Source organism: Phascolarctos cinereus, unplaced genomic scaffold (genome assembly GCF_003287225.1).
Source record: "Phascolarctos cinereus isolate Bilbo 61053 unplaced genomic scaffold, phaCin_HiC Scaffold_2;HRSCAF=192, whole genome shotgun sequence".
Classification (NCBI taxonomy): domain Eukaryota; kingdom Metazoa; phylum Chordata; class Mammalia; order Diprotodontia; family Phascolarctidae; genus Phascolarctos; species Phascolarctos cinereus.
The window spans coordinates 269313679-269341443 of record NW_027555625.1 but is presented as its reverse complement, the minus strand read 5'-3'; the positions used below and the strand labels follow the sequence as shown (position 1 = coordinate 269341443).

Below are 27765 nucleotides of genomic sequence, written 5' to 3'. Positions count from 1 at the left end.
AATGTTTTGATTCAATCTATTTTTTAGCTTTTATCAGGGAAACTACCTTGAGAGAACTTGCTGGAGGGGCTGCTGTGGCCACTTGGGGGGGGGGCTAGTACTCCTATTGAGCCTTCTTTGCTTTTGGTGTATGGGTACATAACTGTAGCTGAGGGTATTCCTGAAAGAAAGCTTGGACTATCCATGACCAAAGAGAGTTGGCTACTGCTTTGCTTAGTGTTTTCTGCTGCTGTGGGGGCACATCAGCCTGTGGTCTTCTTTTCTTCATTTGCTGCACTCTGCCTTGGCAGCAGGTATACTCGGGCTGCCTCTTCTTGCTTGAGCAGGTAAAGAAAGGCTTCCACAACTTGTTAGCCGGGTCAACCTCAACTTGGTGGCTGGGAAGTCTGTTCTGACTGGATGAGGCAGCAATCGTTTGAGTGAATAATTGGCTGGAGATAGTTTGATTAAATTTTGCAGTCCTCCTGGTATAAACAGAAGGATTAATACTATTAAAACCTGAGGTTTCCTAAACTCCCTTTAAAGGATGAGGGGATAATTGAAAGGGCTTATAAAAATGCTATCTTCATATGGAGAAGATGAGGAGTGATGAGGGTAAACTGCAATCCAAAGTTGTGCTTTACTCTTAAGCCCATGTGTTTGACTCCCATGTCTATCTGCTTCTCTGAAATTCCTCTAATGTGTATCTAGTTTTCACCACCTCTCAGGTGAGGTGCTGTAGCATTAAAAAATTATGCACAGGTCATTTTCAGTCTCAAAACTGGCCATCTGAATGTGTGGACATTTGAAAATTGTTTCTTCATGCACATTTAATAGCAGGTTATGGTGTGTATTAAGAGAGCGTGACATGTGTATTGTGATTATGCCTTTTGCTTTAACATTAATATCTATGGAATTTATTTGGCCTAATTGTTAAATAAATGGTTATATCTGAAAAAAAAAAATAAAAAATAAAAAAACTAGCAGTGGAAGTCTCTACAATCTGACTTTCACCAACTTTTCTATCATGCACTCTATATTCCTTCATGCACTCTACATTCTATTCAGACTGTACTCCTTTATCTGACCTCAACTTGCCATCTCTGCCCACCAAGCTTTCTTGTAGGTCGTGAATACCTTCCTAATCCCTGCCCTCCAGCTCTTCTGTCCTTTAAGGGTCAGCTTCAGTGCCACCTTGTCTGTGAAGCTTCTCCCAGCCCGTTACCTATGCTTCTCAAAAGCCTGCCTCAGATTTCCCTAGGGTTCTCATGTTACTTTTCCTTTTGCTCCATCTTATTTTATGTTTCATGTTTCCTCCTTGGGTACAAGAGAGCATAAACTCCTTGAGAGGGCAGGCATGAGCCATAGGACCATAGATCTAGAATTAGAAGGACCTCAGAAACCACCTAGTCAAATCCTCTTATTTTATAAATGAGGAAACCAAGACCCAGGTAGGTGAAAATGGTTTGTCTAAGGTGGTATAAGTTGTAAGCTTCAAAGGTGAAATTTGAACCCAGGTCCTTGGATTGGGTCCCACTGTACCACACTGTTTAATTCCAGTACCTGATACAGGGCCTCTTTTGCACTTGGTAAGAGCTTCAATAAGTGTGTTAGACTGAATCAAAGAGGGGAGCCTTGAGAACCATTGTAAATGGAATTCATTTCCATTGTTCTTTTACTACTTGGAAGAGCTGTTCTAACTAAAATAATCCCAGCTCCTCCAGCTGGGTAGAGAAGACCATTTTAGCAGTTATATGACATCCTTTGGGCTGTGGCAGGCCAGTGAGAGTACTTGGGTGGGGCTGGAATAATTTCAAAAGGCACCAGAGATTTCACATAGTTCTTGTGGAATATCCATTCTGTGATCTGATCTCAAAAAACAAGTCAAAGATTGATAAATTAAGAATTTTGGGACTCTGTAATAACTATGGGACAAAAAGCTTGGACATTATATTTCAGGAAATCACAAATTTAAAAGTGCCCAGATCTATTAGAACTAGAGGGCAAAGTGAAGATAGAAAGATCCCTTCAATCACTTACTTAAAGGAGCCCTAAAAGGAAAAGTCCCATTAACTCCATAGCCAGAATTGTGAGCTCCCACATCAAAGAAAAAATATTATAAACATCAAGATTATATAGCAGCTTTTATTCTAAACAAGAAATCTTGGAATACAAGATTCCAGAAGGCAAAAGAGATAGTCTTATAACTGAGAATAACTTACCTTGCAAAACTGGAAATAATCAGGGGGAAGAGGGGTTGGGTGTGGAGATGGACCTTACTTGAATAGAGGACTTTCCAGCAGTTTTGATAAAAGACTCAAGAGCAATAAATAGTCATGTTGCAATGAAGCATGTTATTCCACTCCTGACAGAGAAGTGATGGATTCAAGGTAAATAAAGAAACACATTTTGGTCGTGGCCATTTTGTGGATTTGTTTTGCTTAATTATGCTCATTTGCTACAAGGGTTTTTTTATTTCTTTTGGTTTTTGATTGATTGGGGTAGGGAAAAAGGGAAGCTAGCAGTAGTGATGTCAAAAAAGTCTTTAAATATTTTTTAAGATACGCAGAAGAGGAGAGAAAGGAAATAAATATTTTTATATAGTGTCTACTGCGTGCCAGGTACAAACATGTTTTTTGATCCCCACAACCACCCTATTATTATTGTCATTTTACGGTTAAGAAAACTGAGATAAGTGGAAGTTAAGTGAATTGCTTAGGTCACACAAATAACAGAAGGAAATTAGAAGGCAACACAGAGAGTTTTGAAAGTAACATTTAGAATTTATTATATACTTTTTAAAAAAGCGAACAGTATAGAATAGAAATTCATGGTTTCACATAGAATCCCCTTTTTGTGTATTGTTGTATATATGGAAATAGTCTTTTTTAAATTTTAAGTTTGTAATTGAAAACAATTATGTTTTTTTTATTTTTTTAAATATTTTTATTTAAAAAAATTTTTTTTCCATACTTTTTTGAGTTGGAAATTTTTCTCCCTTTTTCTCCCCCCCACCCTCCCCAAAATGGCACACAAGCTGATGTAGGCTTTACATTTACATACCCATTAAACATATTTTCACATTAGTGAAGTTGTAAGTAAAAATTAAAACCAACAGGAGGAACCATCAGAAAGATGAAACAAAACTCAACAGAAGGTAAAAATAAGTGATAGTGATTCAACTTCCACAGTTCTTTCTTTGGATGTGGACAGCATTTTCCATCCCGAGGCCTCTGGAGATGTCTTAGATCCTCGTAATGCTGACAAGGGTTCAGTTTAACATTCTTAGTCATTGCATAACGTGGCTGTTATTGTGTACAAAGTCCTCTTGGTTCTGCTCACTTCACTCAGCATCAGACCACATACATCTTTCCAGGTTTTTCTGAAGTCAGCCTGCTCATCATTTCTTATAGCACAATAGTATTCCATTACATTCATATACCACAACTTGCTCAGCCATTCCCCAGTTGATGGGCATCCTCTCAAGAAAACAATTATGTTTTAAAAAAAAAAGCTATCTTGAGTCCCACTTTCTGCAAGCATTTCCTGGGTCTACCCCCAGCAGGTAGTACCTTCCCTCTGAGATTATCTTCTATCTGTTCTATGTATTTTATATAAACCTAATTATTTACATGTTGTTTTCTTCATTAGAATGTTGGCTCTTTAAGATCAAGGACTGTTGTTGTTTGTTTTTTTCCATTTCTTTGTATCTCTAATGTTTGGCATACTTCCTGGCACATGGTAAGCACTTGAGAAATGCTTGTTGACCTGTGGTAGAACATTCCGAGCTTATATTGGTCTGACCGCCACAGTTGGACACACTGTAACTTGACTCCAATGTAGTGATGTCATTTGGGTCCTCTTCGAGAACAATGAACAACAGCCAACAGTATCGTCTACTCGAAGACCCTCTGGTGATAGTGAACCTACTTCTCTATCTCATTCTACTTTTGGATAGCTCTGATTTTTAGGAGATTATTCCTTACATGGAGCTGAAATCTACTTCCCTACATCCATTCCTCCTTGTTCTTTTTGCTGGAGCTAAGCAGAACCAGGTTAATCTCTCTTTTAAAATGTAAAGCCTTTCAAATACTTAGATAGCCATCATGTTTCCCATGTTCTCTTCTCTAGGCTAAACATCCCTCTTCCATCTGGCCATCATAATGTAGGTCTTCAGTCCCTTTACCGTCATGGTTACCCTCCCCTGGACACACTCCAGTTTTTCACTGTCCTTTGTAGAACATGGCACACAGATCCAAACAAAATGCTCAAGATGTGATCTGCCTACGTCAGCTCTAGCATGACAGCACTGTTGCTTCCTTTGAGATATACAATATTCTTATCCTCATGTGGTCTTAGTTTACATTGGCTTTCCAGGTCACTCTGTTGAATCACACTGAGTTTCTAGTCCCTAGATATGTTGTTTGTCTTAGTCCCTCCTAGTCATGTACCTGTGCATTCCACTCTTTGAATTCGTGGATAGGACTTTACACTTAATCTTATTAAATTTCATCTTATCAGATTTCATCTATTGTTCAAACCTATCAACATTTTGGACCCTGATTCTTATAATCTGGCATGTCAGCTCTGCCTCTCAGCTCCATGCTAAAATGTGTCATCTTAAAGCTGTTTAATAAACATTTCCCTTTTCCACATCTTTTTCCATCAAACCACTGTCCCAAGTGGGTCTGTCACCAATAGAGGTGTAATAAGATATTATTGATTATTGATCTTATAAGATAAGATCACAACTACTGCTCCCAATGCAGTTGTTAGAGATCAGCCTAGCTCTTATTAAAGGAAAAACATAACTATCATCCTAAAGAGTCATGATGAAATATGGTCATTCTCTAATATTCACCGAGTACCCGAGGATGCTTTGGGGGGAAGGGGAGCAGTGCTACATAATTGCTTACCCTTATTCTGTAGGAACAAACTATTTCGGTCGACATAGATGGCTACCTGCTGATTTGGACAAGGTTATCCTAATTAGATACAGCAAAAACAAATAATTAGTGTGAATGAAGATCAGCAATTTGTAATCTTTTTCCTTTTTGGCTAGGCAATGGGGTTAAGTGACTTGCCCAGGGTCACACAGCTAGTAAGTGTTATGTGTCTGAGGCTGGATTTGAACTCATGTTCTCATGAATCCAGGGCCAGTGCTCTATCTACTGCGCCACCTAGCTGTCCCCAGCAATTTGTAATCTTTAAAATTTTGCTTGGGTTTACTGAGAATTAGATGTGGTCAGCATGTGGAAGTTCTCAACTGTCCTGATAAGTGCTTTACATCCCATGAGCTTAACTCCCATAGACTTCTTTTTGGCTAGCCTTCCTTTCTGTTATCTGTCTACAGGACTTGCTTTTAAGAAAGCTTAAAATAACACTAAGAGTTTTGGGACACCTTGTGTAGGAGAGGGTGTGATTCTACTTGTAGGAGGATCCCATGCAGTGTGAATATTTTTTTGTCCCCTCCTCCCTCCTGAATAACTAAGCCTTATGTGCCTCCTTTAGGACCTGAATGCCCTGCGAGGAACAGGTCAGCACATGATGACTGCATCCATCCATCCCTCTCCTGAACCAGCCCTTGTACCACCGAAGCCAAGGACATCACCAAGTAAGAGATCTGTGTACCTTTGGAGTGTGTGAATTGGATCAATAAAACTTTTGTAGTCATGTCAGTTTTATTCCTTGAGAATGGCTTAAAAAGGAAACTCAGTGGCTCCGTTCACTTCCTTTTCACAACTTAATAAGTTACATAACTTCCACAGTGCTAGAAACCTCCACTTAGCTGAATTATCTCCCAGATAGTTGACACTATCTTAGGGCTGAGTGTCTTGCATATAACAACACCCAACTTTGTTGTCCTATCCAATTGTAGGGACTTGCAGCAGAACTGCAGGGTTTGAGAGGATGGGCATATAAACAGTTTTATGATAGTACACAGGCTGCCGGTCAAACTTCAGTATCCACCTATGCACCAAAGAGATGGATAAAAATTAAAATCTTGTGCCCATCAATTGGGGAATGACTGAGCAAGTTGTGGTATATGAATTTAATGGAATACTATTGTGCTATAAGAAATGATGAGCAGGCTGACTTCAGAAAAACCTGGAAAGACGTATATGGTCTGATGCTGAGTGAAGTGAGCAGAACCAAGAGGACTTTGTACACAATAACAGCCACGTTATGCAATGACTAAGATTGTTAAACTGAACCCTTGTCAGCATTACGAGGATCTAAGACATCTCCAGAGGCCTCAGGATGGAAAATGCTGTCCACATCCAAAGAAAGAACTGTGGAAGTTGAATCACTATCACTTATTTTTACCTTCTGTTGAGTTTTGTTTCATCTTTCTGACGGTTCCTCCTATTGATTTTAATTTTTACTTAACAGCTTCACTAATGTGAAAATATGTTTAATGGGTATGTAAATGTAAAGCCTATATCAGATTATGCGCTATCAGGGGGAGGAAGGGGGAGAAAAATTTTCAACTCAAAAGCATATGGAAGTGATTATTGATAAATCAAAATAAATGAAATTTAAAAAAAAATTAAAATCTTGTTTTATTTTAGCATCTCAGCAATCAGTCCCTGGGATCCAAGTGCCCTCTGCTGCCTTAATGCCAGTTGCAGCTATCCAGTCTCACTCCAATCTGCCTGGAAATTCCCAGTCCTTTCAGGTATTAACATTGATAAAGATGCATTAGGAATTTTTTGATAATTTTAATTATGTTCTGGTTAAATCTGTCTTTGCCTTTGTTGATCACTCTGTAATACTTTCTTAACCAAAAGGTAGGTGGTTGAATTTGTTTCCAGTTGAGGACTATGTGTCAGTGCTCTTGGATTTTTTTCTTGCCCAGCAAACAGCAAAGGCCCCCAGTGTAGACTGGCAGAATGATGGCAAATTAGGCTGGCTTAGCATACAAGGTCCACTTGGCATGCTCTGTGCTTCTGAGGTACCTTTTGAAAAGGGGCCTCTTCAAGAGAGATTTCTGGGAACTATCATCCTCATCCCTCTTGCAGAGTTAAGAATGCCCAACAACTTAGGGGGCTGTCATCAGCTTCTTGTGACATTGCCTGACTTGGGGGTAGGCAGTGGAGTAGCTTAGAAAAGGAAAAGGGGTAGTAACCTGAAACCAACCATTCTATGTTTACTGGGATGCTCTGTATCTGATGGAGATTCTGCATCAGCCTCTTGATATGAAGAGGAGCCAGTGTGGAAAGGCAGATCTGCCACTTTGCAAACTGACAGATTTCATTTGGGATCTTAGTCAATAATTCTGCCTTTACCCAAATACACTTACAGACACAACTTAATCATTTTTTAAAAGTTAATTAAAACATATTATAAGAGAGCTAGGAAGATATTGAAGAATCTCTCTCTCTTTCTTAGCAGGATTACAATTTTCCTATTTAGAACTACTCAGCAAAGGAGACATGCTCTCGGCTTCTGCTCTAATCAAGCTCCAAATGTTGATGCTCTCATCCAGCTCTGAAATGTCAGACTCACAGCAGTAATGGCCTCATGTCACAGTCCAGCTATCTCGTCCATTCTCTCCACTCTCACAGCCACCACCTTAGTTCAAGCCCTCATCATTCCTTGTTTAGATTGTTGCAGAATCCTCCTATTTGGTCTCCTTGCCTCAAGTGTTAACACATTCCTATCGAAAAAAGACTCTCTTGCCAAAATAGTTTTCCTTAAACACAAATCTGACCTTGTGAGTCCTCGACTCATCCCCCTGTAGTGGCTTCAGATTATCCTTTCGGATAAAAATAAATTCCTCTGTTTAGCTTTTAAAGCATTTCATAACATGACCCCAACCTATCTTTCCAACCTCATTACTCATTTCCTGTTCTCTGCCCTTAGGTGGATTGCCCTTTTCTGTGTTCCTCATTCACAACACTTTATCTCTTTCTCTGTGGCTTTACATGATGGCAGTTTCTCATGCTTGGGACGCATGCCTTCCCCACTTCCACCTCATAGAGGCCCTCTCTTCCCTTTAAGGTGCTACTCAAGAACCATCTTCTGCATGAGGCTTTTCCTAATTCTCCCCATCCCTTCCAAACTAGCTTGTATTTAACTACTTTGTATGTATTTGCACTTGTTCACTTTATAGAGTATTGATTAGAACTGCACTAAGACTTTTGGGACTGTATTTATGTTGTGTATGTTTTATCTGTACTTGTCATCACCATTAGGATGTCAGATAATTGTGAGCAAGACTGAAAGGAGGCAATTAGTTATTTTCAAAATGCACATATAACTCTGAGTTTTCTTAGCCCTATGCAGGGATGCAGGCCTGTACCTATCACCAGAATGCTACCCCAATCACTTCCCAGCTACAACCTGTAGGACCCATGTATCCAGGACCACTTTCTCAGACTCCTCATTTTCAAGGTAAGGTCAAAAAACCCCAGACTCCATGATTTTTTTCTTGTTCTTCTTCTCTGACTCGTTGTTGTTTCTACTTTTCTTTTCTTCTTTTTGTTTTTTTTGGCTAGGCATTGGGGTTAAGTGACTTGTCTAGGGTCACATAGCTAATAAGTGTTATGTGTCTGAGGCCAGATTGGAACTCAGATCCTCCTGACTCCAAGGCTGGAGCTCTATCCACTGCACCACCCAGCTGCTCCTTTGTTTCTGCTTTTCAATCTCAGGATATGAAAAGAGAAATTTACATTTCCTTGACCGTGACTACTTTATTCCCAACATTTTTTCAGCCTCTCTTCATTTGTTCTCTGTCTCTCTTTTTCTCCCTACTCCCAAAATTACTGTGATGTATATATAAAACTGGGAGCAAAATTGCCAAGTAAAATATTTGAATGTTGATGGCTTTCTGTTCAATCACTTAAAATTAATTGATCCTTTTAAAAATGTTATTATTATTTCCCATCGACACCCTGTGGAACCCTTCTTTGGAACAAAGAAGTGTAAATAAACCACAAAATGAATACATTGGCCATCTTGAACAACGTGTGCCACATTTCTGAGCCTAGGGTCAGCTGGGTGGGCAGTGGAGAGAGCATCAGACCTGCAGTCAGAAAGACCTGAGTTCAGATCCTTTCTCAGACGTTTGTAGGCTGTGACTTTGGACAAGTTATTTCATCTCTGTCAGCCTCGGTTTCCCTCACCCATAACATGGAGATGATAATAGCACCTACTTCACATGATTGTTGTGAGGATCAGTGTGCCACGTGAACCGCTTGGCACACTGTGAAAATGCTCACGCTTGTTTGCATGGTCTACCACTCCTCTGCTGAGGAGGAAACGATCTTTCACTGTCAGTTCTGGAAAGGGCTTTGGTTTTTACACTGAGCACAGAGTTCTCCTGTCTTTGGTCGTTGCTTTCTTTTACGTTATTACCATGCTGTGTAAATTGTTCTTTTGCTTCTGCCTGTGTTACTCTGTGTTAGTTCATGTGAGTTTTTCTGAGTTCTTAAGATGCATTGATACTATCTTCCTTTCACATACAACCACTTGTAAGCCATTTTCCAACTGATGGACGTTTGCTTTGTTTACCAAGTGCTTTCTCAATTGAAAGCTTCTTTTTGTTCGTTTATTCAGTTGGGTCCAACTCTGTGTGACCCTGTGGACTTTGTTCATGGAGTATTCTTGTCAAAGATACTGAAGTGGTTGACCATTTCCTTCTCCAGTGTGTCCCCACTTTACAGATGAGGGACTGAGGCAATCAGGGGTTAGTCACACAGCTAGTAAGTGTTTGAGTTTGGACTTGAACGCAGATCTTTCTGACTTCAGGCCCAGCGCTCTATTTAGTGCATCACCTAGGTAATTGAACCAGAAATGCCGAAACTTCCATTTAAGGAGGGAGCCCAGGCGAACCATCTCTTCATTTCCCCAACTTCACTGTTTTGGACTTCTCTGTCGTCTCTCTACTCCCTTTAGTGTGTTGTCTTCCCCTGTTATACTGTAAGCATCTCTAGTGCAGAGACTGTCTTTTCTTTTGGATATTTACATCCCCAGAGCTTAGTGTAGTGCCTGGCATATAGTAGGTGCTTAATAAATGTTTAGGACTGACTAATAGCAATGAACAAAAAGATCCCACAGAATCTGTATTCTGATGTTTTTCAATTTATACATTTTATTTTAGTACAACGGATTTTGCTCAATAAACACTCAACCCACACACAAGAATGCATTCCCCCAAACAGTTATACGAGTTTCCACTTTTTTATGTAGCCATTATTAACATAATAGAATTTGTTTTTTAACTTTAGTGATTTAGTACTAACATTACTCATTGTCTTTTGTCAGAGTTTGGTTGACTTTTAGTGTTGTCTTGATTTCCATTGTTGTAGTCCTTGTATATATGTTTCATAAAATCTTTTTTTCCCTTTTTTCCCCCCGCTTAATAGTATTTTATTTTTTTCCAATTACATGTAAAAATAGTTTTCAGCATTCACTTTTATGAGATTTTGAGTTCTAATTTTTTTTTCTCTCTCCTCCTCTCCCCTCTCCCCTCCCCCAAGACCACAAGCAATCTGATATAGGCTATACGTGTGTGATCATATTAAACATATTTCCACATTAGTCATGTTGTAAAAGATGTCCCACAAAGTCTTTTGATAAGGGTTTTGTAGCTCATGGTTCCAGAAGGATGCAGGGAAAGGAGAAAACAGTTTAATTTTATCCTCTAAAGGAGTTTGCCATGGAAGTCTGAAGTTGGCAGCACTTGTGTTCTTCTGTGGCTATCACGTCACAGACATAGTTCTCAGTTAGTAATAATGACATCATTGCTCTTTCCCCAGCTCCTTTTGTACTCCTGCTTTTCCAAAAGGATCTCCAAATCTTCTGTTTAAACTGTTTCATTTGTGGAATATATCTGTTTTTAGGCTCAGCTGATATTGCTTCCTTTCTCATGACTGAAGCTCGGCAGCATAACACTGAAGTCCGAATGGCAGTGAGCAAAGTGGCCGATAAAATGGACCATCTTGTTGCCAAGGTGAGTCACTCTGCAGAGGGCATAGGAGAAAACATGGGGGAAGAGAGAAGTGGTGCCACCTGGCCTGAGATGTTACTGATTCCAGCATCTGCAGAGAAGTAGGACTGTTCTTGGTAATGGTGTACCTAAACTCTTTCTTGTTTGGCTAGGACATATTTACTTAGAGCTTGCTCAATCATTGCCATGTAAAAGTGATTAGATATCTAGATTGTCAGGTCTTAGAAGATCATTTTAGCTTGTATCCTTCTTAATGAAGTCTCTTCTGATAATCCCTTTTAAGGTGGAAGAATTACAGAAGTACAATGCTAGCAACTCTCTGCTCCTTCCTAGCTTATCAGTCAGCATGGAAACAAGTATGATTATGAGCAACATTCAAAGGATCCTTCAGGTAAGGGTGATCTTGCTTTTTTTATAAAGTGCTTCCTTTCCAGGGCTATTTCCCGAAAATGTAGCAGTTTTTCATGCTTCCAACACACAAATAGGCTGCAAGTATAAACCAACTTGGGTTGAGTGAAACAAAGAAACAGTTTGCCCAGAGTGATTTAACTGGGTTAGAGTAGAGTCTCACAACAGATATAGTGGGGAAAAAAAACCCAAACAAAGCTGCTTCTTCCTCTGCTTACTAGAGGTGAATTCAGTACTTTTTCAGACATGCATTCACCTGGTACTGTGTACTAGGTTCTGTGAGGGATACAAAACTTAATAACATGTTCTCTGAGAGCAGAGCCAAGATGGTGTAGTAATGGCAGGGACTCTCCTGAGCTCCCAAATTCTCCTCCAAAGAACATTAAAGTAACACCTGCAAACAATTTCTGGAGTGGCAGGGCCAACAAAAAGACAGAGTGAAACAATTTTCTAGCCTAAGACAACTTAGAAATTGGCAGGCAAGGTCTGTCTCACAAGGGTGAGAGTGGAGCATAGTCCAGGCTAGGCTGTACCATTGCAGACTGAGCCTCAGCAAGGCTCAGCAGGTCTTGGGGGGCCACTGAATCAGTGGCTGCAGTGGCTTCTGGAGCTCTTAGCCCACAGAAAGTAAGGGGGTCAGAAAACTGGTCATAAAGAACTTATAAGAGACTTTCTGCCTGGCACAGTGTACATGATTCTGTTGCATTGCCCATTCGTGGTTCTGGGTCACAGTCCCAGGGCAAGGAGGAGGACAAGTAGGAACAGGGACCCTGGTCACGGTTCCAGGGTAGAAAATAGTACTTGTGGTCACTTAGAGACCAGAACACAAGCCAGGAGAACATTGACCGCACCTCTCCTTAGATCACACCATCTTGGAAGAACTGAAACCTACAAACCCCCAGAACTAGCTCTGAACACAACAGCACAAAAAAAGCTTAGGATGGTGCCACCTCTACCCTGGGAGCAGAGCCCACCTTTAAAAAAAAGTTAAAAGTCAAGAAAAAGGCTAGAAAAATGGGCAAACATCAAAAAAAAGAACCTGACCATAGAAAATTACTGTCTTGACAGGGAAGAACAAAACATAGAAGAAGATAATGAGATTTAAAAGTAGCTACATGCAAAGCTCCAGAGAAAAAAGTCAATTGGTCTCAGGCCCTGGAAGAGCTCAAAAAAGGATTTTCAAAATCAAATAAGAGAGGCAGAGGAAAAATGGGGAAAAGAAATGAAAGTGATGCAAGAAAGAGCAGAACTTTCCAGAAAAGTCTGTGAGAAGTGGAGGGTAGCAGCTAATGCTGTCTGAACTCTGCACACAAGAACTCGTGCCCTCTTCCCCCAATCTTCTCTTTCTTCCACTCGATCCCCCAACACCCCAACCAGCTCCTGGGCGGTCCCCTCTCACCCCACCTTGGACAGGTATTTTGATACCAGGCATACTGCAAGCATAGCTCCCTGGCTATAAAAAATGGTGAAGGAAACTACTTATTATGATGTTTTGGGGGTAAAACCCAATGCCTCCCAGGAAGAACTAAAAAAGGCATATAGAAAACTAGCCTTAAAATATCACCCAGATAAGAATCCAAACGAAGAAGGAAAGTTCAGGCAGATTTCTCAAACTTGGGAATTGCTTTCTGATGCAAAGAAAAGAGATTTATGTGACAAAGGTGGAGAACAAGCCGTCCAAGAGGGTGGTTCTGGTGGTGCTTTGGTTCTCCAGTGGATCTCTTTGATATGTTTTTTGGAGGAAGCAGAAGAATTCAAAGGGAAGAAAGAGAACCAAGAGTTAAAATGTTCCTCAGTTGTTGGTGACCTTAGAAGATTTATATAATGGTACAACTGGTTTTGCAAAAGAATGTAATTTGTGATAAATGTGAAAGACAGACAGGGTGGTAAGAAAGGAGCTGTAATATGCTGTCCCAACTGCAGAGGTACTGGAATGCAAATAAGAACTCATCAGATAGTACCTGGAATGGTTCAGCAAATTCAGTCAGTTTGCGTGGAATGCCAAGGGCATGGGGACGAATCAGACCTAAAGATAGATGTAAAAGCTGTAATGGAAGGAAAATTGTTCAAGAGAAGATTCTGGAGGTTCATACTGACAAGGGCATGAAAGATGGTCAGAAGATAACATTCCACGGTGAAGGAATTCCTTGAATTCCTGGAGCCAGGACTTGAGCCAGGAGGTATTATCATTATTTTGGATCAGAAGGACAATGCTATATTTACACATGAGGGGAGGACCTTTTCACATGTGTGGATATCCAGTTGGTTTAAGCATTGTGTGGCTTTCAGAAATCAATAACAACTCTTAATAATAGAACTATCGTCATTACTTCTCATCCTGGTCAGATTGTTAAACATGGAGATGTCAAATGTGTGAATGAAGATATGAGAAAGGAATTCTGATAATTGAGTTTAAGGTAAATTTCCCAGAGAATGGCTTTCTTTCATCAGATAAGCTATCTTTGTTGGAAGAATTACTGCCTGAAAGAAAGGAATAGAGGAGACTGAAGATATGGATCAGGTAGAACTGGTGGACTTTGACCCATCTCAAGAAAGAAGAAGCTGGGGGCAGCGAGGTAGCGCAGTGGGTAGAACAGCGGTCCTGTAGTCAGAAGACCTAAGTTCAAATGTGACCTCAGACCAAACACTTGACCTTTACTAACTGTGTGACCCTGGGCAAGTCACTTAACCCTAATTGCCTAAAAAAAAAAAAAAGCCATTACAGTGGAGAAGCTTATGAGGATGATGAGCATCATCCCAGAGGTGGGGTTCAGTGTCAAACCTCTTAATGGGGGGGCCAGTGAATGCTCTTCATTGTAATGCTGGCTTTTGTATGCAATAGTGAATGAGTGAAGGACTACAGTCATCTTGACACTACTCACTACTAGCTGTTGTTTTTGTTGTAATATTCAACTATAGTTGTGTTTTAAAAAGTTAATAAAATCAGTAATATAAAAAAAAGAGAAAGAAAGAACAACTTGGTAAAGGAGGCACAAAAAAAATTATTGAATACTTTAACACCTTAAAAAAATAGACTAGGCCAAGTGTTAAGAGAGGCACAATAATCCCCCGAAGAGAAGAACTCCTTAAAAAAGCAGAATTGGCCAAATGGAAAAGAAAATACAAAAGCTCACTGAAGAAAATAATTCCTTAAAAATTAGAATTGAGCAAATGTAAGCTAATGACTCCATAAGACATCAAGAAACAATCAGACAAAATCAAAAGAATGAAAAATAGAAGAAAATGTGAAATATCTCATTGGAAAAACAACTGACCTGGAAAATAGATCAAGTAGAGATAATTTAAGCATTATTGGATGATCATCCAAAGCCATGATCAAAAAAAGAGCCTAAACATCATATTTCAAAAAATTATCAAGGAAAATTGTCCTGATATCCTAGAACCAGAGGGTAAAATAGAAATGGAAAGAATCCACTGAAAGTTAAACAGGAAAGAGAAATCATAAGGGATTTTTCAGTAAGATTAAACCATTTATATTCTTGCATGGGAAGATGATACTTGTGTAACTACTAAGAATTTTTTCTTTTGGGAGGCGGCTAGAAAGAGTATACATAGACAGCTCATGGGTGTGAATTGAATATACTGGGATAATATCAAAAAAAATTAAATTAAGGGGTGAAAAAAAGCATCCACTGGGAGAAGGGGGAAGCGAGAGGTAAAATGATGTAAATTATCTCACATTAAAGATTTGTGAAAGAGTTTTTGTAGGGGAGGGGGTTGCTGGCAATGTTTGAACCTTACTCTCACCAGAATTGGCTCAAAGAGGAAATAACATACGTACCGAGTTAGGCATAGAAATGTATCTTACCTTACAGGGAAGTGAGAGGGAAGAGGGATAATAGGAGAAGGGGTGCTGATAGAAGGAAAGGTGAATTGGGGGGGAGGTGATGGTCAGAAGCAAAAGACTTTTGAGGAGGGACAGGGTGAAAGGAGAAGAGAGAGTAGAATAAACAGAGGAAACGCAGGATGGAGGGAAATACACAGTAATCATAACTGTAAATATGAATGGGATGAACACAATACATGATTCCTGCCCTTAACAAACTTAGAATCTTATGGAGGACACAAGACCTGTGTACAGATAATTTTAGTGTACAGTAGAATGTGAAAAAAAAAAAGAGGGGGTAGCTAGGTGGCGCAGTAGATAGAGCACTGGCCCTGGAGTCAGGAGGACATGAGTTCAAATCCAGTCTCAGACCAGACACTCGACACTTACTAGCTGTGTGACCCTGGGCAAGTCACTTAACCCCATTGCCTAGCAAAAAAAAAAAAAAAGGAGAGCTATTGAGAGCCACAGCAGCTAAGACAGAGGAGAGTTTGCTTTGGGCTGGGGCTTGGGAACTGACTTCAGCCCTGCTAGTCTTCCTAGACTAAGAATTATACCAGCAGGTGTTGTTAACTAGAGGGTGGTGTCATGTACACCTGACCTCGTGCCAGTTCCCTTTTGTGTTGCATAGGACTGTCTCCCCTAGACTCCCTTTCTTAATCTTCTGGAAAAAATCAAGTGGTCTGTTTAAGATGAAGTGGGGTTTGAGGGCTGGTTTACTGGAGTTGAATACAGACCTTCTCTCCAGGGGGTTCTAAATAGCTTGGCTGAGAGTACTGATTGCTTCTTGCCTCCAAACATGGTCTAAATAAGACCAGCTTCTGCTGACTTAAATATGTTGATTCTCTTAAAGCTGTTATTTGTAAAAGAGTTATCCCTATATTTCAAACTTAGGAAAATGAAAAATTGAAGCAGGAGGTCCTTGAGAAGAAAAATCGGATAGAAGAACAAAATGACAAGATTACTGATCTGATTGAACGCAGTCAGAGGTAATAGTGCAGTGAACTGGCTCTAAAAATAAACACTATTTATTTAATGTCCACACCAAACAGGCTGGCTTACAGCAATGAGAGAGCTGTCTGTACCAAGGAGGTTTCAAACATTCACGCCTCCTGTCCATTGTATGGCATTGTTCAGGATCACTCTGACCCTCCGCTCGACTTTTGTGTGTGTGCAGTTTGTGGACCTAATCCTATATTTCATAGGTATGTGGAGCAGAATAACCTGCTGATGGAGAAGAGAAATAGCACCCTGCAAACAGCCACGGAAAACACGCAGGCAAGAGTGTTACATGCTGAGCAGGAGAAGGTAAAATCATGAGCACCGGGAAGAGCAGCCCCGAGGGCCAGGAGACAGCTAAGACCTTTTAAAAAGAGAGCCCTAGATTTTTCCAGTAGAGCCAACACGATCCCAGTCCCTATTTCAAAGTAATTCCTGGGTACTTTCCCCACATTTTCACCTGCTAACATGTTCTGAATTCACTAAAGTTGTGTGTATGTGTGTGTATCACTTTTGCACATTGACTTAAAAAACCTCAGGTTGGTAGAAACAGTTATCCTGCAGAAACAAAATAACAATAAACCTCTGATAATCTTCATAGCCCAACTTACTTTTAGTAGGACATCTCTCTGGGGCTTAAGGTTTAATTCTAATGAGTTTACATCTTTAAAGGTGTTTCTGAAGCCCTTCCATTTCATTCCTACTCCATGATTTTTTGTGTAGTGCCTTGGGCTTTCATAGCTCTTATCTCAGCACCATCCTGGGAGAAGAGGAGGGTAGCACTCCTCTTGCTCCCTCACACTGCCTCTGCTTTGTAAGCATTAGATTGAAACTGATTTCAGACTCTGAGTGCTAATGTCAGAGTCAAAAAATACCATTAGGGTCTGCAGTGCCTAGGATTAGGGCTTTGGGTGGGACTGGCTGGTTTTAAGGACTAGGTTTGTTTATGTTCCTGTCATTAACAATGAGATTGGAGACTTTTTGCTTGGGCTGCACATCTTTAGCTGAGAAATATTGGCCCTTTCACCTGCTAGGTTTGGAGAGATTACGTTATGGTGGAGGAGAAATGGTCTGTGATCATTTTATTTTCATGGGAAATTCACTAAGGACAACGTATAACTGTGCATGGACACACACACAAGGTCAAACCTTGTACAGTTTATTTACTGGCTTCTGCTCTTTCATGATTGAGGATTCTTTCATGAGGTCAGTGTTGTTGTTATAGTCTTTAATTATTGCCTTAACATGAGTTCTTCCTCGTTCTGGTATGTTCTAGCCCCATCTTCTCACCAAGTGTGACAGGTCCCATTCTCACTTCTCAGCCCATTCTGGATTTAGGGGTAGGCACCTTATGACATTGAGTGGTCCCTAAGCTGCCTAACACGTGTCTCTTGTGTGATATTTCTGTTACTCCCTTCTCTTTTCCTCCTTTCTCATTCTGTCTTCTTTCTTTCCCTCCCACATTTCCTTTCCTTGCCCTTTGGCCCAGGTTTGCTAAACCGTATAGAACGTTGTTTGGTCCCTCTCAGACTAGCTGGGGCTAACGAGGCTGCTGACCTAACGAGGCTTTGCATGATGAGAGACCACCCATATAGAGCTCACTTCATCCCCGCTAGTCACATTTAAACTGAGCTGATGTTGACCATTTCCTCTTCATTCCCACCCCCTTCCCAGTCTCTCATCCTGTACCTGCTTCCTTTCATTTTCTTCCTGGGGACTCCTCCTGTGTCAGGGAGAAGACCACAGTTCTCCTGCCTCAGGCACGGAAATAGTTCTAACTACTCACTGCGACAGGATTGTCTTTTGTATTTCTGTGTAGCCATAACCTATTGGAATTGCCAGGGACCTCGGAGGGGATCTAATCCACGCTCCTTTTACAGATTCCTCAGTGACTTGCTAGGCCCGGCCCCCAGCCCTGCAGCCCACCTTCTCTGACACTCATCACTCTTGGTCTGACTTAGATGCTTTTGCTGCTTGTTTTTCAGAACATTTTGTTTTTCTTCTTGCTCCTTTCTCTGCCAGCACCTGATGTCAGCAGCAGGATTCGTTGAGGGGTGGGACCGAGGGAGGCCGCCTGGACGTGGTGTAGGTGTTCAGTGTTTTCCTTCTTTCTGACGCTTTTGCATGTGCTCACTGACTTGCTCTCTCAGGTGTCTGTTTGCTTGTCTGACTGGGATGTAGGGCTTTTTACTGACTTTGAGTCAGCAGGAGTCCAGGGCTTTTGTGCATGGCAACTCTGCTTCTCCTTTGAAGGGAGCAAACTACTGAACTGTCTATTGTTTCCAGACATAACTCCTCCCTGTTCTCCTGGTTGTTTGGCTAACCTCAGCAAGGCTTTCTGCTGGCTCACATCTGGGCATGTATTCAAACCATGTGTGGGTGCAGAATCACCAAGACTCAGTTCCAAGTTTCAGACAGTCATTGAGGCAAGCCAGTCTATTCCCTTATGCTAGGGATAATGCCATCTTCTCAATTTCATGATTTTTTTTATACTACTAACTCACCTTACTGCTACTTCCCTCATGGTGGAACTAATCATTAAGAAGAGTTTAAAATTATATTCAGAGGCAGGTGGGTGGGCACAGTGGATAGAGCACTGGCCCTGGAGTTAGAAGGAGCTGAGTTCAAATTTGGCCTCAGACACTTGACAATAGCTGTGTGACCCTAAGCAAGTCACTTAACCCTGATTGCCTCACCAAAAAAGAAAACAAAAACAAACAAAAAATTAACTTCTGTGTACTTTGCTTAATTGGGAAGTGAAATATATACCCCATAGAAAGATTTCTTTCCTGTTTGATTCAAACTGGGGGTTGGGTAGTAGGTTTTGGCATTTCACAGAGTAAATTTCATTTATCTAGAAATTAGTTGACCTCATCTTAATGATTCAGGGTAAATGAAGTATTACTATACTGTCAGTATTGTTAATCATTTGCCTCCCATACTAAATCAGTAGGAAACTTCTGGTACTGGTTAGTGTAGATTCGAATTATATACTAATGGATTACAAATAGACCATTTCAATTATATTTCTGATACTAATTATAATAATAATACTTTTTAGTTGTATAGTACCATGTGATTTTTCAAAGTACTTCCATATCACTACCTCATTTGATTCTTACAGTGACCATGCAAAGTAAGCAGGGCAAATAGTATTATCCTCATTTTATAGATGAGGAAACAGTCCTAGAGAGATTAAGTTATTTGTCCACGGTTTCACTCCTAATCCATCAACAGCAGAGCCAGGATTAGAATCCAAGTATTTTATCTCCTAGCCCAGTGTTCTTTCTGTGCTAGTACAGTATACGTTAAAGCATTAGTAAACTCATTGGTCAAGCAGAGAGTTCATTGTTATTCTTGCCATATGATGTAGTGATATTTTGGTATCCCAAGAGCAAAGAGCTGGACACTAAAGCTAACTCTAGAGAATTTTCCCAACACATGCTATTGGTTATGTAATTAACCTAACTTACTCTTTTTCTTGTTACTCAAATGAAAGCATTCACTTAAACACACATTCTTTTTATAGCCCATTGATTAGTTAGAATACAGGTTTTTGCTTTGGGATTGGCTGTGAAATATCTTAGATGGCAATTTCATTGTTAATACTTTTCTTCATGAGGCCTGGATAAGGAAGCCTAAATCACGTATAACAGAGTTTGTGCTTTAGGTAGCACGGTGTCCAGCATATGCCAACAGTCCAGCAGATAAATGCTACTTCTCTCTACTTGGGCTCAATCATACCTGCCTAAGACATCATTATTATTCCTGAATTTTATAATTGGCTATGTCTTGGTTTCCAATATGTATATCTATATGAGTATTATCTGTTTTCATATGAAAGTCTTCTGTGAAATAGAAATCTTCAATAATCCAGTTTCAAATAGTGAAATTAAATTATCAGTAAAGGAACCTCCCAAAGGTAGCAGAGGGGGAATCTTTTGCCTAAATGGATTTCCAGTTGAATTCTATCAAACATTTAAAGAATAATTAATACCTCTACTACACAAGTCATTCTCAAAAATCTAGAAATAAAATATTCTAGTAAACACCTTTTATAAGCTATAAGCAATACTAATCCTGAAGCCAAGGAAGGAGAAAGCAGAGGAGAACTACAATCACTAATAAATATTGATTCAAAAATGTGGAGTAAAATCTCAACAAAAAAGCAATTAACAGCAATAAAAAATTATTATAAAAAATTTTTTTACTACCACAGATTTCTACTGGGTATACAGCATAATCATATTAAAAACATATATACTTCAAAACACATGATTATATTATGTATGCAGATTACAAAGCAGACAGAGGAGGGCCATTTTTTATTTTTATTTTTTATTTATTTGTTTGTTTGTTAGTTTATTTTTGGTGAGGCAGTTGGGGTTAAGTGACTTGTCCAGGGTCACACAGCTAGTAAGTATCAAGTGTGTGGCCGTTTTTAATATAATAAAAACTATATGCCTAAAAACAAAAGCTAGCATTATTTATTATGGAAAAACATTAGTAGCTTTCCCAGTCAACCCAGGAATAAAGCATGAATGTCCTTTTCCCCCACTATTTTAAAAAATCAATTAATTATTTGTTTGTTAGCATTCTTTTCTTTTTAAATTTTGAGTTCCAAATTCTTTCCCACCCCCACTCACTGAGAAGGCAAACAAAATGATGTCAGTTATACATGTGAAGTCATGCAAAACATTTCCATGTCAGCCATATTTTTTTTTGAAAAAGGCAAAAAAAAAGTGAGAAAATTATACTTCAGTTTGTACTCAGAGTTCATCAGTTCTCTCTCTGGAGGTGGTTAGCATTTTTTCATCATGAGTCCTTTGGAATTGTCTTGGATCAGAGTAGCCACATCTTTCACCGTTAGTTGATCATTACAACATTGCTGTTAATGTGCACAAATGATCTCCCAGCTCTTCTTACTTCACTTTGCATCAGTTCTCCCTGCTATTTTTTTACATAGTTTTAGAAATATTAGCACTAGTAGTAAGACGAGTGAAAGAAATTAAAGGCATGAGCAAAGGCAAAGAGAAGACAAAATTTTCCCCCTTTGCTGATGACATAATTTTCTTTGGAAACTAATTGAAATAATTAATAGCTTCAGCACATTAGCAGTATGCCAAGTAAATCCACAGAATCGTCAGCATTTCTACATAATGGTCACAGAATCTGGAAGGAAATAATTGAAAGGGAAGTACCATTCAGAATAACTACAAAAATGCATAAAATATCTGGGAATCACTGTACTAAGTCATGCTCCAGAATTCTGTAGATGCAATTACAAAACATTTTAAAGAAATAAATATTTTGAGGGGTATTTATTGTTTATGGTTAAGCCACACCAATATAATAAAAATGATGACAAATAAATTGATAGATTTAGTATTGCGCTAATCAAACTCCCAAAGGTTTGCTTTATAGAGAGTGAAGCAAAATTATGAGGAAATCATTTGGAAGAGCAAAAGGCCTAGAACCTCAAGGTAGATTGTAGATGGAAAAATTAAGAATGAAGAGGAGAATGGGAGAATTGCACTCAAATTATACCAGAAAGCATTAAACATAGCAAAGTTCCTGCAGGGCACAGGCCCATGTCTGTTTGACTGCCTTTGTATAGTGCCAGGGCTATGGGAACCCTTAGGCATTCTCTTCAGATATTAATGCCTTCCTTTCACAGCCAGAAGCAAACATCTGTAGACTAGAGCTGCCTCTTTCCCCTGAAAGTTTTTTGTTGTAGTCCAGCAGTCTTAAATGGGCCTAAAAACATCCTCCTACCTAAATTATTATGGGACACTACTTAGAGCCCTCACAATGCCCTATATTCTCCTATCTTTATTAATATTATTCATTCTTGGAAACTGCAAGAAGACGTTTATGGAAATAATCATCATTGGGAATTGAATAATTTGAAAAATTAACAAGCCATACATATCTGGGATACTTGTTGTATAATAACTCAAGATAACTGAGAATGAAGAACTCAGAAGAAAAAATGTGGATAGTATATTCAGGGGAGTCTGCTAATTGCATGTTCAGCTCCAATAAATGCAACTGTTGGTTCAGTAGCGCTCTTTATGGAGAGGATACATACATAGGTGCTGGCTAGACTGCATATTTGGGGTAACAGTCACTGGACTGCAAAGTCTCCTGGAACAATGGAGAGCTGCCCCTCCAGAGCCACTGCTGCACGTATTACATGTGCAAAATGTTTTAGAAAATGGATATTTTCCAGGGGCAGCTAGGTGGTGCAGTGGATAGAGCTCTAGCCTTGGAGTCAGCAGGACCTGAGTTCAAATCTGACCTCAGACACTTGATGCTTACTAGCTGTGTGACCCTGGGCAAGTCATTTAACTCCGTTTGCCTAACCAAAAAAAAAAAGCTATTTTCTAGGGTCCTGGTACTGTTTAGGTCAAAGCTCTGCAGTGCTCTAGGAAGATGGTAATCGTGTAATACACAGACCTCAGTGCAACATGGCATTTCCAGTGGTCACAAGATGGGCAGAAGTGAAGGATAACTTTGAGGTCAACCATAGAGAAAGGATATTTCTTTTTAGAGCAGATAATCCTAGTATGATGGCATAGGCCACATGAAAAAAATTTTTAACTGCATTATGTCATGTTGAACATTTTTTTAAGTAGTCTTAAATCTCAGTCTCTCAGAAGTTAACGTGTGAGGGCTTGCTTTGATACAAACATGGGAGTTTTTTTCATGTCTCTCATGATTTAAGACCTCACAGCATCCTTGGTTAGTTGCAGAAAATTTGTCATAATTAAGCAGATTGAGTCAATCCCCAGAAAGAAGCAATTTTTGTAAATAGCCCTCAAACCTTACCTTTTGGTGCTCCTCAATGACTGTCGTGACTCGCTGAATTTGTATAGTGGCTGCCATGTTCATGCTTTTCTGTGCCTAGTTGTTGCCTTCATAATCTAATATTCACATTACAGTCACATTCGCCAGTTTGGCTGTTCTTCTCTTCCTTTTCCCCCTAAAGAATGTAAGCACTTTGAGGGCAGGACTATTTAATTTTCTTTCTTTGGATCCCCAGTACTTAGCACGGCCATCTAGTATACACTTAGCCATTGGTTCATTGATCAATATCTTCTTAAATGAAGCGCCTTTGGAAATTACCAAGACTCATTAGTATCGCTGACTCTTAAAGGCCTTTCTTTTGCCTGCCTCTTAAATTTTATTTTCTTGTACATCATAGGAACTTAAAAGAGGTTTGTTTTCCTGAATTGGATTATGCAGATTTCAAAGTCTTCCCTTTGCTTAATGCAACATTTAGTATGTCTCTAATCCTTTAAAAAAATTCTCCCTTACCTTTTTCCTCTTTACTGTTATACATATGCAATTAAGCTTTCTTTACCCAGTGAATCCCTCTCATTTAATAACTTAGTTATATTGATATTTTTACAAGGAAAAGATTAGCCACTTTAATGAGTTTAGAATCTGATTTGAAGTTCAGTGAACCAGCTAGCTCAGAAGTAAATCAATCAAGTCTTGCTGGATAGGGTATAGGCCATCTTTCTATATAAAAACCTTATTCTGGGAACTCCCAACTCCCTTCATATGTGCTTATGTCTCTCCCATTCAATTAAGTGAGGTTAAACAGTAGATGCCAAACACTATCATCCTTGGGGTCCTGGCCTCAGTATTAGTAAGGAGCTGTTACCTATTCATTGCACAGTTTTTGTGTGTTGGCAGAGGATAGCATTAGGACTAGTGCTTAGTTGTGTAACTTGTGGTTTAAGCTTACTCCTGATTCCTCTGCTTGATTTACCAGGCTAAGGTCACAGAAGAGTTGGCATCGGTGACTGCCCAGGTTTCCAGTCTGCAGCTGAAACTGACCGCTCAGCAGAAGAAGGAAACAGACCTGCAGATGCAGCTGACAGAATGCCTGAAGGAAGCAGATCTCCGGGAAGCTCAGATCAGCCAATTGCAGGCACAGATCACAGGTCTGTTCTTGGTAACAGGGGCTGGACTGACTTTGACCATTCTAAACCCTGGCCTGGAAACCACTGTTGTCTACCAAACCTTCTTCATTTAGCATATTGTTCATGAGACCGCTGGAGAACCATGAAAGAGAGACTCCTACTATGTGAGAACTGGAAAGGACCCTTGGGGTCATCTAATCCAGCATAAAGAAAAATAGAGTTGGATGAATTAGTACAAATCTATCATCAGTACTAAAAAATATTTTTCAAAAAAATACTTTTTTGGTTAGTAACGTCATTTTTTTAATGTAAAAGACAATATATTCGTTACTCCAAAAAGACTATTCATGCAAGGATGCAAGTGGACTTAAGTTTCCACAGCTCCTTCTCTCATTGGTGGTACATTTAGAACTACGCTATAACATGGAGTTCTCTGTTTGCCTGAGTTATTGTGCTTCTACTCTGCCACCTTGGTGAACCACAGAATCTCCCCCACACACATTCATGATTATAAGTTGGGTACGTGTTAAGAAACACAGTTATACTCTGACTGGTCTGAGAGTTGGAGAGTAGATGTCAGCAGAATGTAAATTTACCGTGTGAAGCAAAGTATCTTATGTCCAATTCCACAAATATTTTGTTAAATACCTACAAATTCATTATTACATTTATTGTCTGTTGTGAACTGGGGTTCAATCCAGTGATTCCCAGCCCTGCCTCTGTATTGTCCCATGTCACTCCCTGTCATCTTAAAGGATGCTGTATAATGCTGAAAGAAAGGTATTTAAATTTACTTTAAACATATGTCACACTACTGTTTTTGAAGGGAGCGAAGGGAGCCATCATGAAAAACCAGTCAGTAAAAATGTCACCAGTACCGGAGGGTTGGATCTCTCTGGCCCAGGGACCTACTTGGCGGATTCATTATGTACAAACTAAAGAGATTCTGTATTCTGTGGACTAGTTAGTGAACAGAAGTTGTATGTTCCAGAGTAGAAGTAACATCCCTTCCAGGTGGGGGTATTTCCTTTACTTCATACAAGTTCAAGTGGAGGCACAAACAAGTGACTTGCCTGTCAGTTAAATGTGAGCGGGTAAAGGAATGACTATGTGAGTGTGTCTTTGCATAGCAGCCTCAATAAACTTCCTAGAGAGATGACAAAAGAACCAAAAGAGGGAAGAATTCTCCCAAATAAATGGAATGGTATGGTGAAGGATTCACACCTTGAAGATGCTTACAGTCACCCAGGCAGCCAAGCCTAGCCATTAGATTTCATTCATCTGTTCTCGGACCAGCTATCTGCTTCTGTTTTTTAGAACTTCAAGAAACATCAGAGCAAGCCCAGTCCAAATTTAAAACTGAAAAGCAGAACCGCAAGCAATTGGAACTGAAGTTGGCAACTCTCGAAGAGGAGCTGGCTGACCTTCAGGCTGAGAAAGAATCTCTGGAGAAGGTAAGTTTTGTTGCTGAAGTTTCTCACCAAGACATGCCTAGGCAAGTCAGCCAATTCTAGCTTTTAGGGAAGGTTCGGGAGGTACCTTCTTGGTCGGTGAAGGACCCTTCTTGATTTGGAAATTCATTTCAGCACTAGGAAAGACTGCCTGCCGTGGAGACAGAGATCTCTGGTCTTAAAGCATATTTCAATTGGGATATAAAAGAAAAAATTACTAAATAAAATATTTTAAGTTTCTAGGAACCAAGCAAGTTCACTTCTAGGGATATAGTCACATTTATTTAACCTCTGCTAGACTGTTAGCAATTAAGATTTAGTTTCTTCCTTCCAAAGACCCTCTCAGAGAGGAAAAAGAAGTCTGCCCAAGAGCGAAGTCAGGCTGAGGAAGAGATTGATGAAATTCGCAAATCACATCAGGAAGAATTAGAAAAACTTCGGCAGCTCCTGAAACAGGCTCAAGTATCTACAGATCAGACAGCTGCTGAACAGGTACAGGGGAGGTGTGGGAGTAAGAAAACAGAAGATCACAGACCTGCATGAAGAAGTGAAAACCTCAAACATAAGAACAAGTTTCCCAGATTCCATTTGAGGTTTTTATGAGTATTCCCTGAAGACCTCAGCTACAAGTGCCAAAGGGGATGGATGGCAAGTAAAATGCCGTCCTTCCAGGGACGTTTCAGTGGTTGAAAAGAATGGGGAGCAAAGGATTTCCAGTGTGATAAGAAAAGATATGGCAAGAAGTCACAAAGGGAGGTGGCTGAAGCACAGATTTGGCTAGGAGCACAAGCCCAACCGGTTAGGTGTGTACAGTAGGCAGCGCAGGGGCGGGATCTAGGAGGAATAAACAAGGTCAGCCAGGCTATGAAAGGTCCAGGCGAATGCATTCAGATCCCCAGCATGCAGAGAGGTCCAAGACAGCAGCAGCAAAGAGAGGAGACACCACAGCAAGTTCTGAGCCCAGGGCCAAGTCTGTGTGACGCTGTCCAGTCATGCACTCCTTTTGTGGGTATGGGTGCCTCTGTGTCCTCATGGGTTCAACCACCATGAGGATATCAGAGAATTGACTACTGAGGAACTTAAAATTGTTCTGTATCATTTCATAATTGATTCTATTTTATGATTGGCCATATTCTGTAGTACTACCCCATTTTGTGTAATCACTCAGTCTCCATATCTGAGTCAGCTTTTCCTCTGAGTTAAAGTTACAAATTAACTTATCATCCCCAAAAGGTATATTACTCATCCTTGCCTGTCCTTGAGGGTCTTATCTCCCTGGCAGAGCCTTCTAGGAGTCTGCTAACTTAGGTCTGCCAAGAAGGCCTGCAAGATGCTGATGGGTCCCATAAAAAAATTAACATTCCTTGATTGTCAGAGGGGTGGTCACTAGCACCTGCTTTCTTTAAAAATTGTCTTTCGTATTGTCCCCACCCCCATGAAACTGTCTACCTTGTAACCAGTCATTATCTTTCTCACCTACCCAACTCCGCACACCCCGTAACTATATTAAGCCCTACCTTAAGTCTTTGGTCATTGAGAGAGGCCATTGACCCAATTTATTGGTTACTGCTAGTCTAACTAACAAATTGATCATGCTCAGATCATTGTCTCTTGGCTTACCTTAATTTTCAAATGTAACATTACTGATAGACTCTGCCCCTTATTAGCACAAGGGTCTCAGAACTTAGAAGGATTACTGGGACAGCCTCACCAGGGAAGAAGAAACATATTAAGAGCTATTGGCTTATTATCCTATACAGGGAGAAACTATCTGGGCTTAGAAAATCTCCCTCCCCAATGTCCTAAGGATCCTTATAAGTTTTAAGATCTTACGTAAGTTCTCTGGGCAGGTGTCTCTGGCGCAAGCTGAGCTGAGATCCCAGTGGGAAGCCAAGTGTGAGCGTTTGTTGGCTTCTGCCAAGCACGAACATTTGCAACAGTACCGAGAAGTGTGTGAGGAGAGAAATGCTACTCAGCAGAAACTCACTCACCTGAAAGAAAAGGTGAGCCATGCTGAAGCAACGAGGCTGGCCATTCAGCCTCTTTGGAGTCTTTGGATCTTGTAGCTATTCAGCAGCGGAGGGGAAGGGGGGAGACTGTTTTTAAATTCTTTAGCCTCAAAATTGCTCCAGCACACCAACTGCCCAGAAGTCTGTCTTTTCTAGACTTATTGTTGATGGTGACAGTAAGTAA

General features: G+C 40.1%; 1 protein-coding gene and 1 pseudogene across 5 annotated transcripts in view; both read left to right on the top strand.

Moving 5' to 3' along the window:
- FKBP15 (FKBP prolyl isomerase family member 15) overlaps positions 1-27765 on the top strand; it is an 80752-nt gene that overhangs the window by 41100 nt on the left and 11887 nt on the right. For 3 of the 5 annotated variants that reach the window (XM_020965442.2, XM_020965445.2, XM_020965446.2), the window contains 12 exons: positions 5491-5593; positions 6552-6658; positions 8259-8376; positions 10827-10936; positions 11217-11324; positions 16083-16177; positions 16394-16496; positions 18210-18272; positions 23971-24142; positions 25439-25575; positions 25909-26064; positions 27423-27575. In XM_020965442.2, the coding sequence (XP_020821101.1) occupies positions 5491-5593; positions 6552-6658; positions 8259-8376; positions 10827-10936; positions 11217-11324; positions 16083-16177; positions 16394-16496; positions 18210-18272; positions 23971-24142; positions 25439-25575; positions 25909-26064; positions 27423-27575 (1425 nt within the window). The remainder of the gene's footprint in view (positions 1-5490; positions 5594-6551; positions 6659-8258; positions 8377-10826; positions 10937-11216; positions 11325-16082; positions 16178-16393; positions 16497-18209; positions 18273-23970; positions 24143-25438; positions 25576-25908; positions 26065-27422; positions 27576-27765) is intronic. The other 2 variants (XM_020965443.2, XM_078150033.1) reach the window with 1 other exon arrangement.
- On the top strand, positions 11342-14302 carry LOC110193594 (dnaJ homolog subfamily A member 1-like; annotated as a pseudogene).